Consider the following 19,397-nt stretch of genomic DNA (forward strand, 5'->3'; position numbering starts at 1 on the left):
TGGCTTCGCCACTGCTCACTATAGTATAGGAGAAATCAGTAGTGGACTAGAATAGACAAATACAAGGTGTATACTAACAATGTTCAATATTGTCAAACATGGAGCATAAAAAAAGAACATCGGGACATCTCATGAGCTAAAAAATCCCAGGTAGACCTCTGTCTGTACAGGTACTATCTCTAGTATCAATTATAGAGTAATATCAGCTGATAACATCATATATTATATTGTTATGTTATAGAGCACCTGTTGTAACCTAGTTAACATCCAGGAATATATTATATTGTGTTTAATATCAAAACAATAAAACAGAACATCTGTCTCGGCTCTGACTTTCAATCAAAATAAACAAATGAAGACAGGGTAAATATAAAAGAGCAGCCTAAGAAAATGTTTACAATGATTAAAGTCTGAAGTAAAAAAAAAAGAAACCAAAGTAAAATGCAAGAAATAGAAATATAAACAGTGAAGACAGGGCCTTGATTTTTATCCCATCTAGACAACGAGATCCTCTGCATTGGACAGCCCATAACTTGTTAGGTTTAATGGCAGGTAAAAAATAAAAGTTACTATCAAGTTTTAGGTCCTACAACAGTTATAATGTTTCTGATTTTGAGAAAATGATGCAATTTTTACTGTCAAAACATCTACCAATTAAAACTATTACTAATACGACTAATAATTGTTGCTTTGTTCTTAAGGCGACTGCAATATCAGCTGTAAAAGGAAGCCGACGTTAACTTGTCATCTACCATACTTACAAGAGTTGTCCAGAGCCAGGTTTCAGCAAACATCAACTACTATAAGTCTACTTACCTGTAGACATCAGCTGATTAACTCAAGAGTTCAGACAAATTATGCCCTTGACTTTGTAATGAAGAAATACTTTCATGTTATGTTAATTGAAATCTTAGCATGTGTTAGTAAATTTTGAATATTTTGGAATTTGTGTGTCAAAAATTGTTTCGGATGTATATGTGTAATTGCATTATTTTTTATGAAATTTTTTCTGGTTTGATGATAAATGGATTGACATTTTTTTATCCCATTGGAATCATACATTGAGGTCTGACCACTAGAAAAGGGTTATGAGTCTAAGTTTCACGTTTAATTGTTAACATCGTGATTTTTTATTGTTTACCTGAAACAGAAATAGAATAAAGAGAATGAAGAAGATACTTGCCTCCCATCACAAAAATAATTTAAATCTCACCGTAGCAGACTTGTCTCTAGAATACGGCTTGGCAGATTCGGGAAAATCTCCATCCACTTCACCACTCATGCAAGAACAAAGTTTAGACAACGACAACTTATGCCGTGTCTTTTTCCTGCGAGATCCCAACATCATATAACGTCTGATTTCTTTCCAAGTATCGTTGGATGTCTGAGAAATTTTGGGCATAATCCACAATCCAAAAATCCAGAGAAATATCCACGAATAATTATTCCAATATTTAAAATTTTAAATCAGTTTTCTAGCTCCTTGATTGGTTAATCCACTTGACCTACTTAGCACATCTTAAATCAAATCTTTGATGTGGTTTACAACCTTGATGTGGTTTACAACCTTGATGTGGTTTACAACCTTGATGTGGTTTACAACCTTGATGTGGTTTACAACCTTTGATGTGGTTTACAACCTTTGATGTGGTTTACAACCTTGATGTGGTTTCAAAAATACCAAACACCTGTTAAATACATTTTTAAAGAGCTATTAAATACTAAAAAATCTTTGAAAATCTGTAAAAATAATATGATGAATTTTTAACTCAGTCAATTGGTCAAATAGCACTAAGCTAATGATAGAAACAGAAGTCAAAATTTGGTATCGCAGCCTGCAAGACAGATAAGTATGGAATGAGCAAAGGAAATACAGGCAATTACTATATATAATTTGATATGGCTAAGTATAATTCATAAATCATCCTACTGAAGATACATCCAATTAAAATGATGGTCTGATACGTAGAATATCTACGACTGGCACACTCCTGAAAACTTGGGCACTGGCGCCATGGTTCTTTATTTTTATTATATCAATAGAAACTCAATTCTACCTTACATAATACGACAGTTTTTATGAGTATTCGTCAATTCTATAAAGTCAATTAAACTGTTTATTACAAGTGATATATTGAATATTATAGCTTATTTATAACTTTCATATTTCTTGTGGTTTTTATCATATTTTCATTTTTCTTTTTACCTTATATACTGCTAATTCAAGTGTTTCCAACTTACTAACTTTCAATTTTGGCAGTTTTAAGTCTTAGAGATGAAATAAAATATGTAACCTATTTTTGCTTGATTTAAAAAAGTCATTAATTTTGAAAAAATTCAAATTATTGAAATGATTTTATAAAATATGATTTTGTTTAAAAGTTATCAGACAAACCTTTATGATATTACCTATTTTGTCATATCTGTTTCTAGGATTCTCTTGATTTGATAAATACTTATTCCTCATAGAATTATTTGTTTTGATAGTTTAACCAGATGGTTATAACTACATCAAACAGCCAAATCACAGAATTTCAGTTTATCTATAAATCTGAATGAAACGGATCTAGAAGTTCAGCCTCCAATAAAATTGTAAATTGTTTATGATGATGGTTGGATTTTGAGGAGTAGTGGTGTAAAAGTATCCACAAGTTTTATTTACATCTTTCTACAGTTCACAGTTGGCAATCATTCTCTTTGTGTTTTTTGGCAACCATCAAAACATTAAGAATTCTGGTAATCATTACTGTTATAAAAGCGTATATTTTTATAAAACTGATCTCGAGGGTACAATTCTGTGTTTTTGATGTCGAACTTCAGGTAAATATTGATCTCCTTAGTAACATAAGGGATAATAAATTCCACCTTTAGGATATTACTAAAAGTAGTATATAAACACTGGCTGAATGTTTGCCGTTTTCCCGTAAATTTGCGATGCTGATATCATCAATACACCAATCCTTTCCTCGTGGAAAATTACCCCACCTCACGTTATTTTCACCAAAACATGACTGTTTATAAACATCCATTTAAGTTTGGACAATCTGTCTGGGGATGATAATCAGGTTAATAAGATGGTAGTCATACCTCTGTACCATATCAACACACCTTACGTTACTCTATATTGTTGATGGCATCCCTGAGCCAAGTTGGTTCACAATAACAACATTAATCAATTAGTTGATTTGATTCACAGTTTTAGGTTGAAGTTCATGTTCTTAATTTATGTTACAAAGTTTCATTAACTTTTAAAGAAAATGTTAATTTTTTAATTTTCCAATTATAATAATGGTAGTTACAGAATCATACTCCAGGAGAGTACGTCTACAAAATCTGTACAAATACACATGATAACATTCCATCACAAAATCCTTTACTGTTCCATTCACAGTGCTAATTCACCAATCCATATTGTAGATTACCCTTAATATACTCTCCCAATGGACCTTCCAAAATTAGTTTTACCAATTCATTCACAAATTGTTTTTTTTACGTAGTAATCCATGCACAGAATAATTCTATCAGTATATCTTGTATTCATGTGGGCTTATGAAGTTTTTTTTCCCATATTAGACCTATCAGAGGCAGACCATTTTCATCCATGTGCCTAAGATTCTAAAATTTAGAGCTATGATGAAAATGTTTCAAGCCAGGTCCAATATCTTGACAAGACTGATTAAAGAAGTAGATGTCGCTCACTGCCGTGATGATGTTAGTAACTCTAGAATCTTATCTCTCTATCTACACTATCGTCATAATGTACCTCGTATTTCAAGTTTTGGCAAACTTTTTATTTTTGTCTTGTTTATCATTCCATCTTACACCATTCTTTTTTCTGATTTCTACTGACACAACAGGCTGTGAGATCAAATTAGGCATTCATAAATACTTTTTCATTCACTTTCCTTATTAACTTGGAGTTATTATCTCCCTTTGAACCGAGGGACTCATAATTCTATGGTTGGCTGGAACATTTAGAATTTCCACTCCACACATTTGTTTGGCCAAACTATAAAAAGCCCTCATGTCTATTCCATAACTCAAATTCTAATACTTTGTTACACTATGTTTTTCCCTGCTTTCATGAAATATACTCATTGTTGTTTTCTTTTAGGACTTGATCTCAGAATGTGTCGTATTAAAATAAAATACAAACGAGCTTGGGTTGTCCTAGGACCACTGTTAATTATAAAAACCACGTAAACAGTTTTCCATTCTAAACACTTCTGTTAGAGATGTTACATTTTGACTGAAAGAAAAAGCAGTTTATCATTAACAATAGTTTTAATAATTTGCGCATTTCAACTTTATCCCTCTTAATAGATCAAATCATTTCTTCAAATCTGGATAATATCTTAGTTCAGTTTTCAAAAATAAGGCCCTAGGTAATTTAAAATATTATTCTATGACTAAAAATCACAAAATCTTTAAATTGTCCCTTTAACAAGGGGTGAAATTCATTGTCCTAATCCGTTTTAACTCAACAAATCCCAGTTATATGACAGATCAACTTATAAACCAAATAACAAAATCTATAAATTGTCCCATTATCCAGGGGTCAAAACACAAACCTAATTCTTTTTCACCAAAATATGTGACCTCGCACATTAAACCAGGTATTAAGTAGCATTTGGTGTATGTAGAGCTATTAGTATATTTGGATTCCTGGCATCATCAGCTACATTTTGATACCAATTCCATCTCAATAGCTTTCTCCGTTCAGAAGATATAGTCAATTTAATATCCCCTTTAATACTTCACTGACAGCTTATTACTGGGCAGTGCAACTTAATACCTGATACGATGTGTGGGGTCACAAATACAACTTATACATTTAATTATAATATGAATAAAAATAACATTTGTTTGAACGATTGTCATCAAATGGTTATGACTGGTGAAAGATAAAATTCTCTCCTGGTGTGAAATAAGTCCCATATTCTATACTCAGAAGAATGGTGTTTTGTGAGGTCAGAATATTCAACAATACCTCGTAAAATAACTTTTCAATTACAAGTCTAGGATCATTCATATGTAATAACCTTTCACCCTTCACTTTACAGATATTCAGTCTTAGTCCCAAAACTCAATTGAATTTAAGCTGTCCAAATAAATATTGGCTTTGAGCTGTACTAACTACTGTGAGTGCTCCTAGAGGTAGGACATGCTTACTTATGGTAAAATTACAGCTCTAGGATCATTTATATGTAATAACTTTTCACCTTGCAGATATTCAGTCTTAGTCCAAATAACTATTAAATTTGAGCTCCTCAAAAATATCTATAATGGGTGTTCCTAGAGACAGGACATGCTTACTTTTGGTACACCTGATGCTACTCTTCTACTGAGCATCATATAAATGGTTTTGATTGTGGTAAAAATTGATCAAAGATTATGTTAACTACTTATGCTAGAAAAAGATAAGGAGAAAGACATTAGATGTTCTGAAGTGGTGGTTAACTGCCTTGCTATCAGTACTGAAGTCTAATGTATACCATGGAATTGGGATAAAGCTCTGAGAAATGAGAACATCCACCTAACCTAACAAACCTTCTATACATACCATTTAACACAATATATAATCCTATCTTATGATATATCCTATCAAAGGTCTTACTAACGTCTACAAGTGAGATTGTCAAAAACTATAGATGAGTCATTACTTATGTAAATACCTGTTAAAAAATAGAACAAAACCACAAACACATTTCAGTCACAAAAACCACCAACGGATAACTTCGTAAAAAAATTAAGATACCGTCCCAATTTATGCTAAGAAACTGTCCAGTCACAAGTTATCACTGTTTCCATTTGATAATTATCTGACCAAAACACCTGATATAGAGAAATTACAGGTAGATTATTCAACATTTACCTACTGATAAAACATGACCTAAATAAAGAAAACTCATTGAAATTTGATTGATTACCTATCAACCAAGACTGGTCTTGTGTTACTATTTTATATCATTACAAATTAGAAAGATATGTTAGGGCAAACTTTATAATATGAGGTCTATATCTGCGATATCCATCTACATATATCCGAGATATTCTGAATCTTTTTAGTCAATGCAGGTGTAGATGTTTTGTTAATTGTTTTTGATTAGTTTACAAAAATCATAATTTCTGTCAGCATTCATACCATTACGCCATACCAAACTTAAAAACGATAATTCCTTAATTCAAATGAATAATTCAACATTTAATTCAAGCTTTAGAATTTGACCATATCCAACTAATTCAAATGAAATGAAATTAATGGAGTTTTACGTCCTTCTTTCCTGCACCATGTGGGCTAATGAAGACGGGCAACGCCATGCAGGGTGCAAGAGGGAAATTTTGCCAGGATAGCGTGCTCTTTTTCAATTTCCAACTGTCGAGGGATCTTTAACGTGCACAGCCTGTAGCACCTACAGCATCTGAACAACTAGATGAGGTATTATCTCGACCTATGCCGGGATTGAACCATGTACCTTCAAGTTAGCTAGCAAGCATCTAACTCACTAAGCCACCGCGGCTCCCAACCAATTCAAAATGAATAAAAATTCTGTTTGAAGATCAAACATGCATACAATCAATTACATGTTTGTAATGCACTTCTTTTTCAAAAAGATAATTCCTGAATTTTAATATTCCTACCCTTAATTCCAACCTGAAGATTACCAGACCAGACATTAAGCTAAATCCAGAGTCTAATATATACATAGAAGAAGAACAGTGTCAGGCAGCCATTACAAACAGTGGCCATTACATTAGTGGTAAATATTCAGAAAAAATGAGAAAAAAATCAATATCAGCTCTCAGCATAACATTATACCTTGTATATATCTAATATACATCAAAATATCAACTTAATTACTCAATATTGTTGAAATTTACCCTAAATCTGATGAAATATTGACAAAGATAGCTACCTCATTATCCAGTAATATTATTCCTGTTTTTAAGCCTCAATATTTGAGTCGCTTGCATCATTGAAGATCAATATGTATTGACCAGTTTGTTGTTAACGATACTGGGTTGTATCTGTCTCGCTGCCATCATTAATAATCAGTAGAATATCACTCACTAGCACTCTAACACTCTATATAACGCCTGATATACCTGTAAAGGTCTCTGTCACAGACTACAGTTTGCATTATCTTAACAAGTTTAAAGGTGCAGTCTAGAAGTTTCAATATTAAATTAAAAACGATCCGATCTGCAAAACATTGGTAGCAGCTTATGAACTTTTCACAAGAGGAGGTATATCAATCAAAAGTGAATAAGTATTTAATAATGAAAAGTGGTTTCAGGTATCTAGAAGAGTAAGCATACCCTGCCTGGCTTTACACCAGTCATAGCTGCTAAAAACTTTGTAAATAAATTATCTTGCATTGCAAGGAAAATAACAATGTCCAGTTTGTTTAAAAAAAAAAAAAGAATCCTATTTCAATATTTTTAGAAATCTAAAAAAAAAGCCTTTTGAAACATTTTGCAACACAAGACATACTCAAAGAACAAATACAAAATTAGCCAGAGGGGAAGAGCTAAAGGAAAGGATTATCTCCTCTTTTTGGCCTAAGTCAAAGACTATCTGTCAGTGCCAGACATTATGTAGAATGAAACCATAAGGAGTCAATACACCATTATGTATTTGTCAATATGTGATACAATGTCACCAGCTGGTACAATGTTATATAATTATTTTGTAAACAAAATAGTAAAACTGGTTTTTTTTATATCCATATTTTTTTTGATACAAGTTATTATAAAATATCTCATTAATATAAAAAAAATCAATTGACTAGCAATCGACAATCTGTAATTTTAATAAGCTGAACACCAACATAAATTTTTTAAAAACGTTTAATGCACGAATTTTCACCTTGTGACAAGTTTGACAGAAAGACACTGCTATTTCCAATCTTCCAATTATCTTAGTTGAACCTACCTAAACTCGCTAAAAGTTATACGAATTACCTCGATTTGCATCTCTCTAAGAGAATCCATATAACTAATAATGTTTTTTTTGGTATATTTATTACTCAAGCTTTTTTGAAATGAAAACATTAGAATTTGTAGAAATGCCATGCTTCCTCTAGAATTGAATTGGAAGATATTTTGGTATACATGTATTTGCAAAATGTTAAATTAAATATTGAGTAAATCTGAAGCTATAAATAGAAATCTATAAGCAAGAGATTTTATTATTGTATATAAAAAAAACGGCCTTGACATTGATAAGTTGAAACCATGGAAACAGAATGACTGCTGGATGACAGCAATGGTATTGATTTATTCTGCCAATTCCTGTTGTTACTATATTCTCTCAACATATCACTCCTAAACAATCACTAGTATAATATCAGACTTGAGAGAATAGAGATGAGAAGGGGGTGGAGGCACTATAGAGGGCATGGGATTCCTGTTGATACTATATTCTCAGACCTGTACAATCTAAAGGTAGAGAATAGGGAGTAGGGGAGAGAGGGTGAGGGGGAGATGTCATACAGCATATTTAGATATTATTAAGAATCCTTCCCAAGGGGCAGCTAAAAATGTCCATTATCATATCAGACTCAGGATTAAATCAGGAAAATGAGATTACAGGTACCATCTTTGGAAGTATACAATGCACAGCAACAAAACATAGAGGTAGTGAAAAGTCTTGCTTCTATAAATTATAATCAAAACCTATTTAACTATCCTCAGATACCATCTCCACCTCTTTCAGGAGGTTACATTTCTCTCCATCACAACTCTGTTATTAACCTTTTAGAACAACTAGGTTTGTCAACTTGGTATCACAGAGAAAAAATGAAATGAAATGAGTTTTATGTCCTACTATTCTGCACCATGTGGGCTAGTGAAGACTGGCAACGCCATGCAGTGTGCAATGAGGGAAATTTTGCCAGGACAGCGGCATTAGTCTGCTCTTTTTCGATTTCCAACTGTTAAGGGATTTTTAACGTGCACAGCCTGTAGCACCCGTGATTTATTGTCAACCGGGGTTGAAAAATCGGAATCCTGGACCTTCAGGTTGGCTAGCAAGTGTCTAACTCACTGAGCCACTGCAGCTCCCAGCATCACAGACTGGCAACACTGTACAGTGTGCAATGATGAATATTTTGTCAGCAGCATCAACCTTCTCTTTTTCAGCAAGCACAGCTGCAAGCACAGCTACAAGCAACCAGAGTTTTAGATATTTGTCCCATTCTATAGATATCAACACCTCTTAGCTTCCATCTGACAGGAGCAAACAGAAGTGAACCCCAAGAGATTATACAAGCACCTGTAAACTATACATCATCACAAATGAAGTGTCTTAATTTTATACTGTAAGGATCTATACAATGTGAATTGAGCGATGAAGAACGTTTGTTCTGTACAGTATTTTACAGTATATACACAATGTTAATTGAGCAATTAAGAACGTTTCGCTCGAAAATCAACATTTTTTTAAAAAACTTGCCCACACTTCAAAGATCTGAAACAAGTTGTGAATTACCTCTAAGAATATTGATGAAGATCTGAATGAATGATAAAAAGTAAACAATAGATCCATTAACTCTGGTATAATTAATTGATATTAAGACTAAATATAGCCAACGATAAAACAGAAATAGAATTACAAGCTATTTTTACTATCAACCATCTATTTTTTAACAGTAGAGTCTGTTTAAATAACAGATCACAGGAAGCTACTACGATAAGCTAATATCAATTCCTTGTTAAGTTTTCTTTTAACGACTTCTGTCATAACTTAAATCAATTTTTTATATTTTCTTGTCTACAATTACTGAAATTTCAATATTCAAATGTTGGTTTCATACAATATTTTTGTCTCATTCTAAAAAATGTTTTTAGATTCGGATTTAAAACTAAATTTTAATTAGAAAATGAAATGAAGGCCTATTGATATTAAGTTCTGTATATTAATCATTTTCTTCCTGTTTTTAAAGACTTAAAAGAAGAGAAGCTTTTTGTATACAGAATGTTTATTATAAAATACTAAGATATATAGATATACTACTTCTAGTTTTATTACATACTACGTTTCAAAACACATACAGGTAACATTAATAACACAAGTTATATAGATATACTACTTCTAGGTTTATTACATACTATGTTTCGAAACACATACAGGTAACATTAATAACACAAGTTATATGGATATACTACTTCTAGGTTTATTACATACTACGTTTCAAAACACATACAGGTAACATTAATAACACAAGTTATATAGATATACTACTTCTAGGTTTATTACATACTACGTTTAGAAACACATACAGATAATATTAAAAACACAAGTTATATAGATATACTACTTCTAGTTTTATTACATACTACATTTAGAAACACATACAGGTAACATTAAAAACACAAGTTATATAGATATACTACTTCTAGTTTTATTACATACTACGTTTAGAAACACATACAGGTAATATTAAAAACACAAGTTATATAGATATACTACTTCTAGGTTTATTACATACTATGTTTCGAAACACATACAGGTAACATTAATAACACAAGTTATATAGATATACTACTTCTAGGTTTATTACATACTACGTTTAGAAACACATACAGGTAATATTAAAAACACAAGTTATATAGATATACTACTTCTAGTTTTATTACATACTACGTTTAGAAACACATACAGGTAATATTCATAACACAAGATATATAGATATACTACTTCTAGGTTTATTACATACTATGTTTCAAAACACATATGGGTAACATTATTAAGTATGTATGTGTTTCGAAGCGTAGTATGTAATAAATGCAGAAGTAGTATATCTATATATCTTAGTGTTTTATTGTAATCTTCCTACTTCTATAAGTCTTATATACAATAGAATGTTTATTGTATACAGATATATATATATATATATATATATATAAGATTTGCTTTCAGATGATTGTGATGAGTCTGTACCACTGTTTTTTGTTGTTTTTTTTAGTACTAACTGAACTAAATTTAACAGCACATATAATTCGAACTTTATGATCTAGACCCGTGCTTTTTATTGGAATTCTATTCTTGTAACACCCTAAACATACTATTCGTAACACCCTAACACTAACATAAACATACTATTCATAACACCCTAACACTAACATAAACGTACTATTCGTAACACCCTAACACTAACATAAACATACTATTCGGTTGTCAATTCCTTATCTTTAGTTTAGTTTTACCATCATTGTCAACAGTTTAGACCAATTTACAATCACAAGACAACTTTTCACTGATAATCAAGTGCTCATATATCAATTACAGATCAAGCCATTTAGAAATATTATAATACACTTGATATCAGGTGTTAATAATAAAATCTCATAAAAAGAATCTGAAGCAACCATCACAAATGCACGTTATGTGGAACTTCAAATTGATATTTAGTAGAGTATAGAGAGCAAAGGTCACAGGTCACAAAAGCTGGTAGATATGCGTACATGTGTTCATCAATAAGGATTCAGCACTGTGGTTCACATTCACGGTGGTGAATTTAACCAATCATTATCTTTCATTAATGAAATGAAATTGATGGGAGTTTTACATCCTACTTTTCTGCACCATGATATTTCATTAGAAAGGGGTTGCACCAGTAAATTAAAATTAGACCCAACTTTCGTTTCACTTTTTTTTATTAGTTTTTATTTTTAGTATAGCCACTTCACAGAAGGGTCTAACAACTGAAGTCTTGAATATTCGTCAAATTAACCTTTTGACCTTTTTGTACAGTAAAATACTCCTTTATCTGAGTCTGTTAAAAAATCATTAAATAGTTCTGAAACTTTACCTGTACATGACAAATCAGAATATTCACTTACCTTGTCTATGATTTTATCTTTGAATAAATCAAATTACAAAATTCACTTACCTCATATCTGGAACATTTCTAAAATAAAACTTTCATCAAATCATTCATATTTAGAATTTGTATTTGTAATCATTTTAGAGTTATTCCTTGTTTAGTTTTGATATGCATGAATTTGTATTTAAATTTGTATTTTGTTAATATTTAAGCTATACAGTAATGTATTGTTTATAAGACATACAGAAGTATGAAGATTACAGTAAAACACAAAGATAATATCTATATATCTTGTGTTATTAATGTTACCTGTATGTGTTTCTAAACGTAGTATATAATAAAACTAGAAGTAGTATATCTATATAACTTGTGTTATTAATGTTACCTGTATGTGTTTCGAAACGTAGTATGTAATAAACCTAGAAGTAGTATATCTATATAACTTGTGTTATTAATGTTACCTGTATGTGTTCCGAAACATAGTATGTAATAAATGCAGAAGTAGTATATCTATATATCTTAGTGTTTTACTATACAGTAACGGTTGTAAAAAAAATTTCATGTGTAATAGTATCATGTTTGTTATTTTTAAAATAAACGTTGTTCTGCTATTAAGAAAATTTAATTTAAATATAACTTCAGTAACGAAGTGAGAGTTATTTTTGTGTTGTAATCTTATTAAAGTACAGGAAAAGGCACTATGAATTTCTATAGTGAGCCTAAAGTGAAAGGGAGGTAACTCTATTTAAGAATTTGTAATAAAGTATTCATTGATATTTTGTGGTGTATCTAAAGAAATTGTTAAGCCTAAAATAGAGTTTTTAACCAGAATTGTTTAATGTTTGATAAGACAGTGATAAATGACAGTTATGTAATCTTAGTAAAGTTAACTGTGTATTGTCTGTGGTATAAGGGAGGTAACTCTATCTACGGTATTGTCAATACTTGGTTGTGTTTGTTGTTGTAATGTTGATACAAGGTGTGGTATTTAGATGACTTTGAAGATGTTCAAATGAGCTTTTATTTTGTAGCATTAACTGATTAGGGAGGCTAAAATCTCATCCTTCAGGCCAAGACGTATGGAAAGAATAGTAATTTCTGTACACATAAATTCCTCTGTACTCTGAGTTTCATATAATCCATGTGCATATAAACAATCTTGTATGGTAATTTGATTAAGTTTTTTTTAACATAAACATGTTTTTTGAATTGAAGTTTTAGCCTCCGATCAGTTCAACCAACATCAGACTAAATCATTTTCTAGGTTCACAGAAAATAGCAAACTTTATTACTTTCGTTTTTCAGAAATTTTACCATTTCTTAATCAAGAATTACAGAAAGATTACAGAAATAGGTGTAAATTTATTTAAGTTTTGAATGTACTTCTCAAATTCAAATCAAAAGTAAAGTACCATAAAATTCAACGCCACTTCTTAAATTGCCAGCATTAATTGCAATAGTATTCTATAAATAGAGGAAATTTACTACCTCATCTGGAGAAAGATGAAATTACAGTTGAAAATGTGTAATGGTTTTCTCATCAAACGAAAGATTTGGTTTTGCTTTTTCCAAAAATATCACAAAAATTAGAAAATAAATTGACTCTGAAATCAAGTCTAAAAATAAATCGCTACTCAAGTTTTCCAGATGAATTCAGAATAAAACATATCCAAAAATAGCATCATTTTAAAGCAGATATTACATTGACATTAGTTTGTCGAAACCAATACTATACTTAAAGATGGGCTCCATTTATGAAAATGACAATCTTATATGAATAGAAAGTAGAGGTGTTCTAATGACTTCGAAAAATACCAGTTTGTCTCACATGTCCATAATTAATTCATAATTAGCTAAATTAGAAGAGAATTACTAGCAGAATTTCAATGACTGATCAAAAAGTCTTTTTTGTTTATCCAGACTGTACATACATGGACATTTATGATTGGTTAAAACTCTTAATTATATGCAATAAGAACATAATGATATTATTAAGAATACATGATAATTCATTAGAAACACCAATTAATCAAATAGTTTACTTAATTTGACACTAAAAAATAAGGAAACCCATGTTTAAGTCCAATTTTGAATTTAACCTATGATCGAATAACGAATAAAAATGATATTTATCTATTTTGAGGTTTCTCTTTTTTAAGTTTTTTTTCTTCACATTTTTTCATAAATTTTTATGCTGAATCATAGAATAAATTCATCTCTGAATTTTTCATTCTTCTGATAAATTGTATGATTACTATGATCAAATTTAGACTTGTCATCTTTAAATGAAGTAAACTTTCAGGTTGAAAGAATTAAAAAAGAGTTATAAGGTAATCTCATCAGAATTTTGTTTTCATCAGTGAACCTAGAAAATAATTGAGCTTGGTAGAAAATATTATAAATATAATCCCAACTTACAGGTAACTTGACGGCTGATAGAGGGTTAATGATGGTTTTCTTGGTGAGTTTTGTTGGTTCCAGATACGTTGGTGATTGTTTCTCTATTTTACCGTGACTCAGTTTACGTACTGGATTAGTCAGCCATTTTCTACAAAAAAGACACAGAATTAGAATCTATTCAGGGACAGAAATATTGCCTTACCTCTTGTGTTTAAAGTCGAAAATGAAATGAATAGAATAAATTTTCTTGGTATATTTTGAATTATCTATCTCTTGGTCAAAAGCGGAGATAAAACTAAACATATTCAAGATATTTGGAAGAAACGGTTGACAAATCTTTTTTTTTTTTTAAAGTTATAACCAAATTACATTGATAAAACAAGGATTCAGCCTCATTACTCCTATTTATTTAGTAACATAGTAAGTGGGGTCCAAAATATGACTGTTACCAAAATATGATTTTAACTTATATTCTAGACAGCATTCAATAGACCTCATTCTAGCCTCGTTTTTGAGATACAGAAATCGAGGTTCATAACGCAAACTTCGTCATCCATTGATAAGATAGCGACGTCATATGAATGAAGAACCTATGTGACGACTCTGAACATCCAATCAACAGCGAGAAAATGGGCTTAAAACTGTCATTTCTCAGAAATGTGATGGTAAAATTCATCTGAAAGTTTAAGACGTCAAAGTGGCGATTATATTGCAGTGACACCACCCTTGCGTTATGAGCCTCAATCTGGATTCAATATGGCGAACACGTGAATAGGGTCAATGTTTGAAGGTTTGAAAGACATTTTGAGATATTAAAGATGATGAAACCACACATAAACGGAAATATTTTTACCTGAAACTACTGCGTCGCTTGGTAACAGGTGAGGAAGCTCCTGGCATTCCATCCATAGATTCTACAAATAATAATAATTTATATATTAAGATGATTATGACGAAGACAATTCCAACTGAAAACTAGTCAACCTTTTCTGCTTCTAACAGCTACAACAAAAGGCGCGCTAATCCAAGATTACGAGACAAAATGTCATTTTCCATTTTGTAATTTTCATGTTTCTCTTATGTGCTCTTTTGTCTCTGACCTAAACCATTCTTCCCTTCTCTCCATCTAATGTGATATATGATAGGCCTATAACAAATTCCATGAGGAATTATTGAAGCTATGTATATTATAATAGAGACAAGATGACTCACCATCCAGATCCATGCTGGTACGACAACCAGGACCTTTAAGTATTGGTATAGGTTTGAGTATAGCGATGGGAACCAAGCCTTGGTGTGATTCACATCCATCTTGTTCTATGGTTCGGACCAGACACCAGTCTAGCTGACCTGGAGTTGGATCAATCACTTCTACTGGTTGACCTTTGTGAACAGTCAGTTCCGAGTTGGCACAGGCGGCAAAATCTTCCAGCACACTTGTTACATCACTTCCTCCCTGCAAAACATCAAAGAAAAAATTAATCAAAATTTTGAATTATTCAAATTCTGAAATGAATAAAACATCTGAAAAAAGGTTCTTCTCCTGGGTTTTATTGTACATAACTTCGCAACATATTCACATAGGAGATACAAAGTCTTCTTGATTGTAGAACCTCAATATATATATGTTTTGGGGTGTCTGTCTGAAATGTTTAGGCTGAGCAAACAAAATATAAAAAAAAGCAATATCTGTGAAAATGGATTTTAGAGAAAAATGATATCGGATAGGTCTGAAAAAATGCCAAGTTGTTTAACATGTTAAGATGTAATTTTGTGAAAAGATGTCTCATATCAATGTAATTATGACTTCAAAAAATTATATCTAGACAAGGAAATCCCCAATTCTTACTTTATAAATAATACTGCCATCCTGAATAATTTAGCAAAATATACCTTTTTATCTTTCAAAAAGAGAAAGTTATTTTTTACTAACAAAGGCTAAATTAGGCCAGTTACTATATTATGTAAATGTTTATGATTTGTATAATGGGCCTGTGGCCTCTTTATTATTGAATAAAACTATCACAATAATCCTGAAGTAAAAAGGTTATCGATGTATTAAAGTGTATTAAAGTATGTTACATGTATGTTACATGTTTTAAAGTATGTTACATGTTTTAAAGTATGTTACATGTTTTAAAGTATGTTACATGTATTAAAGTATGTTACATGTTTTAAAGTATGTTACATGTATTAAAGTATGTTACATGTATTAAAGTATGTTACATGTTTTAAACTATGTTACATGTATTAAAGTATGTTACATGTATTAAAGTATGTTACATGTATTAAAGTATGTTACATGTATTAAAGTATGTTACATGTATTAAAGTATATTACATGTATTAAAGTATGTTACATGTATTAAAGTATGTTACATGTATTAAAGTATGTTACATGTTTTAAAGTATGTTACATGTTTTAAAGTATGTTACATGTATTTAAGTATGTTACATGTTTCAAAGTATGTTACATGTATTAAAGTTTATTACATGTATTAAAGTATGTTACATGTATTAAAGTATGTTACATGTTTCAAAGTATGTTACATGTTTTAAAGTATATTAAAGAATGTTACATGTATTAAAGTATGTTACATGTTTTAAAGTATATTACATGTATGTTACATGTATTAAAGTATGTTACATGTATTAAAGTATGTTACATGTTTTAAACATGCTGTGAGTGAAGAAGTTTTCAGATGTTTTAAAGTAGAAATGAACAATATATTTATGAAAATAGTTAACTGAATTTTAAAATGATATTTTTGTATGTAATATAACATTTTCTAGGACATTTTGTCTACAGTATATCTTTCCCAATAAAACTAACAAAAGCAACTATTTGTTCATCTTATTGAAAGATTTTCATAGTATTTAATAATCATAAATCTACTCCATTTTTCATTTTGTATGGGATTACTGAAAATTTGAAAGTTTGTGTGACTTGTACACATGTATGTCTACAGCATTTATATTTCGGGGAGAATTTCCACATTTCCAACAGTCTGAAATATCAGGAACTATGTTAAGGGTAAATTTACTATTTCACTATATTCCAGTAGGAATGTGGTCAGACAAAGAGACCGCAGTAAGTTGAAAGCATATGACACCCAATAATACAGAAAGAAAAAACATGTAAATCAAGTAATTAATTCTGAATTTATTTAACAAGCCAAAATAAACAACACACCACCAGTTTTCTCTACGGTCAAATTTCTAATTCAAATTATCAGCTAATAATCTCCAACCCAAACTCTCATATTTATAAACAACTAATGAAAATAGCCTCCAATCTGAATGTTTATTCACGCTATCACCTCCATCGTGAAATACGAAATCATTCCCGGCATCAATTAAAATAAACAATCTCTCCGATTATCTTAATTCTTATCTAGATTTAGGCACCCAGTTGCAATCTTTTGGCAATTAACATTTCTTTCTGATATTTAATGCAGTTTATTTTGTTTTAACAAATTTACTGGCATTAATCCTGACAAGTTTCAGATACAGGCAGATCAACTTGGCTATTAAATGCTTATACAAAAATTCATACTTGTGTTAGATGGCTATGATAAAATAGTCTCATAAAAGCACTGGCCAAGGTCACAAAGTAAAGATTTATGATAAAACAAGGTGCAAGTTAAAGGTTAAGATAATTAGATGTGTTAATTATGGATGTCTTTGTAATCTTGATGGCAAACATCTTTACCAACATAAACACCCTTGCTGTTATTGAAACAACAAGCATCAACTCTACAATAGCTTTTACAAATGATAAGATTCATTTCAATGTCTGACCCCAACCCTTGACAAAATCAGATACTAGAAACTTGCATTGTCATCCATTCTGTTATTGAACCAACAAGCATCAATGCTAAGTACAATAGCAGCCTTTCCAATGACAGACCCTGACCCTTGCAAGATCAGACACTGACAGAAGATTGGTTGGGTGTTGGGATTAGTAACAGTGCAGCAATAGCTCATCCAAGTGACAATATGCCTTTTCAATGATACCCGAAAGATTAAACACTGAAAGCAGATTGGTTTGAGTGTTAGCTTGTTTTCTATTGATGCCACACATTCTGTTAATGAAAAAAGTATCAGTTCTACAATAGCTCATCCAAATGACAATCTGCCTTTTCAATACCCCAACCCTTGCAAGATCAGACACTGAAAGCAGATTGGTTTGAGTGTTAGCTTGTTTTCTATTGATGCCACACATTCTGTTAATGAAAAAAGTATCAGTTCTACAACAGCTCATCCAAATGACAATCTGCCTTTTCAATACCCCAACCCTTGCAAGATCAGACACTGAAAGCAGATTGGTTTGAGTGTTAGCTTGTTTTCTAGCGACGCCCCCCCATTCTGTTAATGAAACAATAAATGTCAGTGTTAGTAATATAATTTATGTATAGTCTGTAATATGTAAGATAATTAAATTATTCTGTGATAAGTGATACCAGAGTTATAAATTAAATATATTTCAGAATAAATACAAACATTACATTATTCTATTTATTATGATTTTAACTCTACAAAATATCACTTTTTAAGAAAAACTGAGGATGAATAACCAAAGTTGTTATCCTGGTTAAAAATTAGTGTTTCTATCTTCTTCAATTATTTTCCCTTTTGATGCCTAATTTTTCTTTAATCTTTGCTTTTAGATTAATTCTTAAAAGAATAAAATCTTCTAATCATTTATTTAATGTAAATGAGCTCTATTAAATAGCTTATTTGATAAAAGTTAATTCAAATTTTCATTCTGAAAATGAGGTAACTGATTTGCAAAAAATTTGAAAAGAATGGAGTTTTAAGTCCTACTTTTCTGCACCATGTGGACTAATGAAGACGGGCAACACCATCCAGGGTGCGATGAGGGAAATTACGCAGGACAGCAGCATTAGCCTGCTCTTTTTCGATTTCCAACTGTCGAGGGATCTTTAACTTGCACAGCCTGTAGCACACGGGGCCTATTGTCAGATCCGAACGACTAGAAGCTTTTTCCATGTCAGCCCCTCTTACCTGCATCACTGACAGGGGGAAAGCGGGTTGAAAAATCCAAGGGTATTATCTCGACCTATGCCGGGATTGAACCCTGGACCTTCAGGTTAGCGAGCAAACGTCTAACTCACTGAGCCACCGCGGCTCCCTGTATTGAATA

General features: G+C 31.2%; 1 protein-coding gene across 1 annotated transcript in view; it reads right to left on the reverse strand.

The window, feature by feature from the left end:
* Window positions 1-19,397, reverse strand: part of LOTGIDRAFT_220800 (hypothetical protein) — a gene marked incomplete at its 3' end in the record, with an annotated part of 129,035 nt that overhangs the window by 33,542 nt on the left and 76,096 nt on the right. The window contains exons 36-38 of the mRNA XM_009064818.1: window positions 15,440-15,687; window positions 14,771-14,872; window positions 14,262-14,379 (exon numbers count right to left, since the gene is read on the reverse strand). Of these exons, the coding sequence (XP_009063066.1) occupies window positions 14,262-14,379; window positions 14,771-14,872; window positions 15,440-15,687 (468 nt within the window). The remainder of the gene's footprint in view (window positions 1-14,261; window positions 14,380-14,770; window positions 14,873-15,439; window positions 15,688-19,397) is intronic.

The sequence above is a fragment of the Lottia gigantea genome, assembly GCF_000327385.1.
Source record: "Lottia gigantea unplaced genomic scaffold LOTGIsca_65, whole genome shotgun sequence".
Classification (NCBI taxonomy): Eukaryota; Metazoa; Mollusca; class Gastropoda; family Lottiidae; genus Lottia; species Lottia gigantea.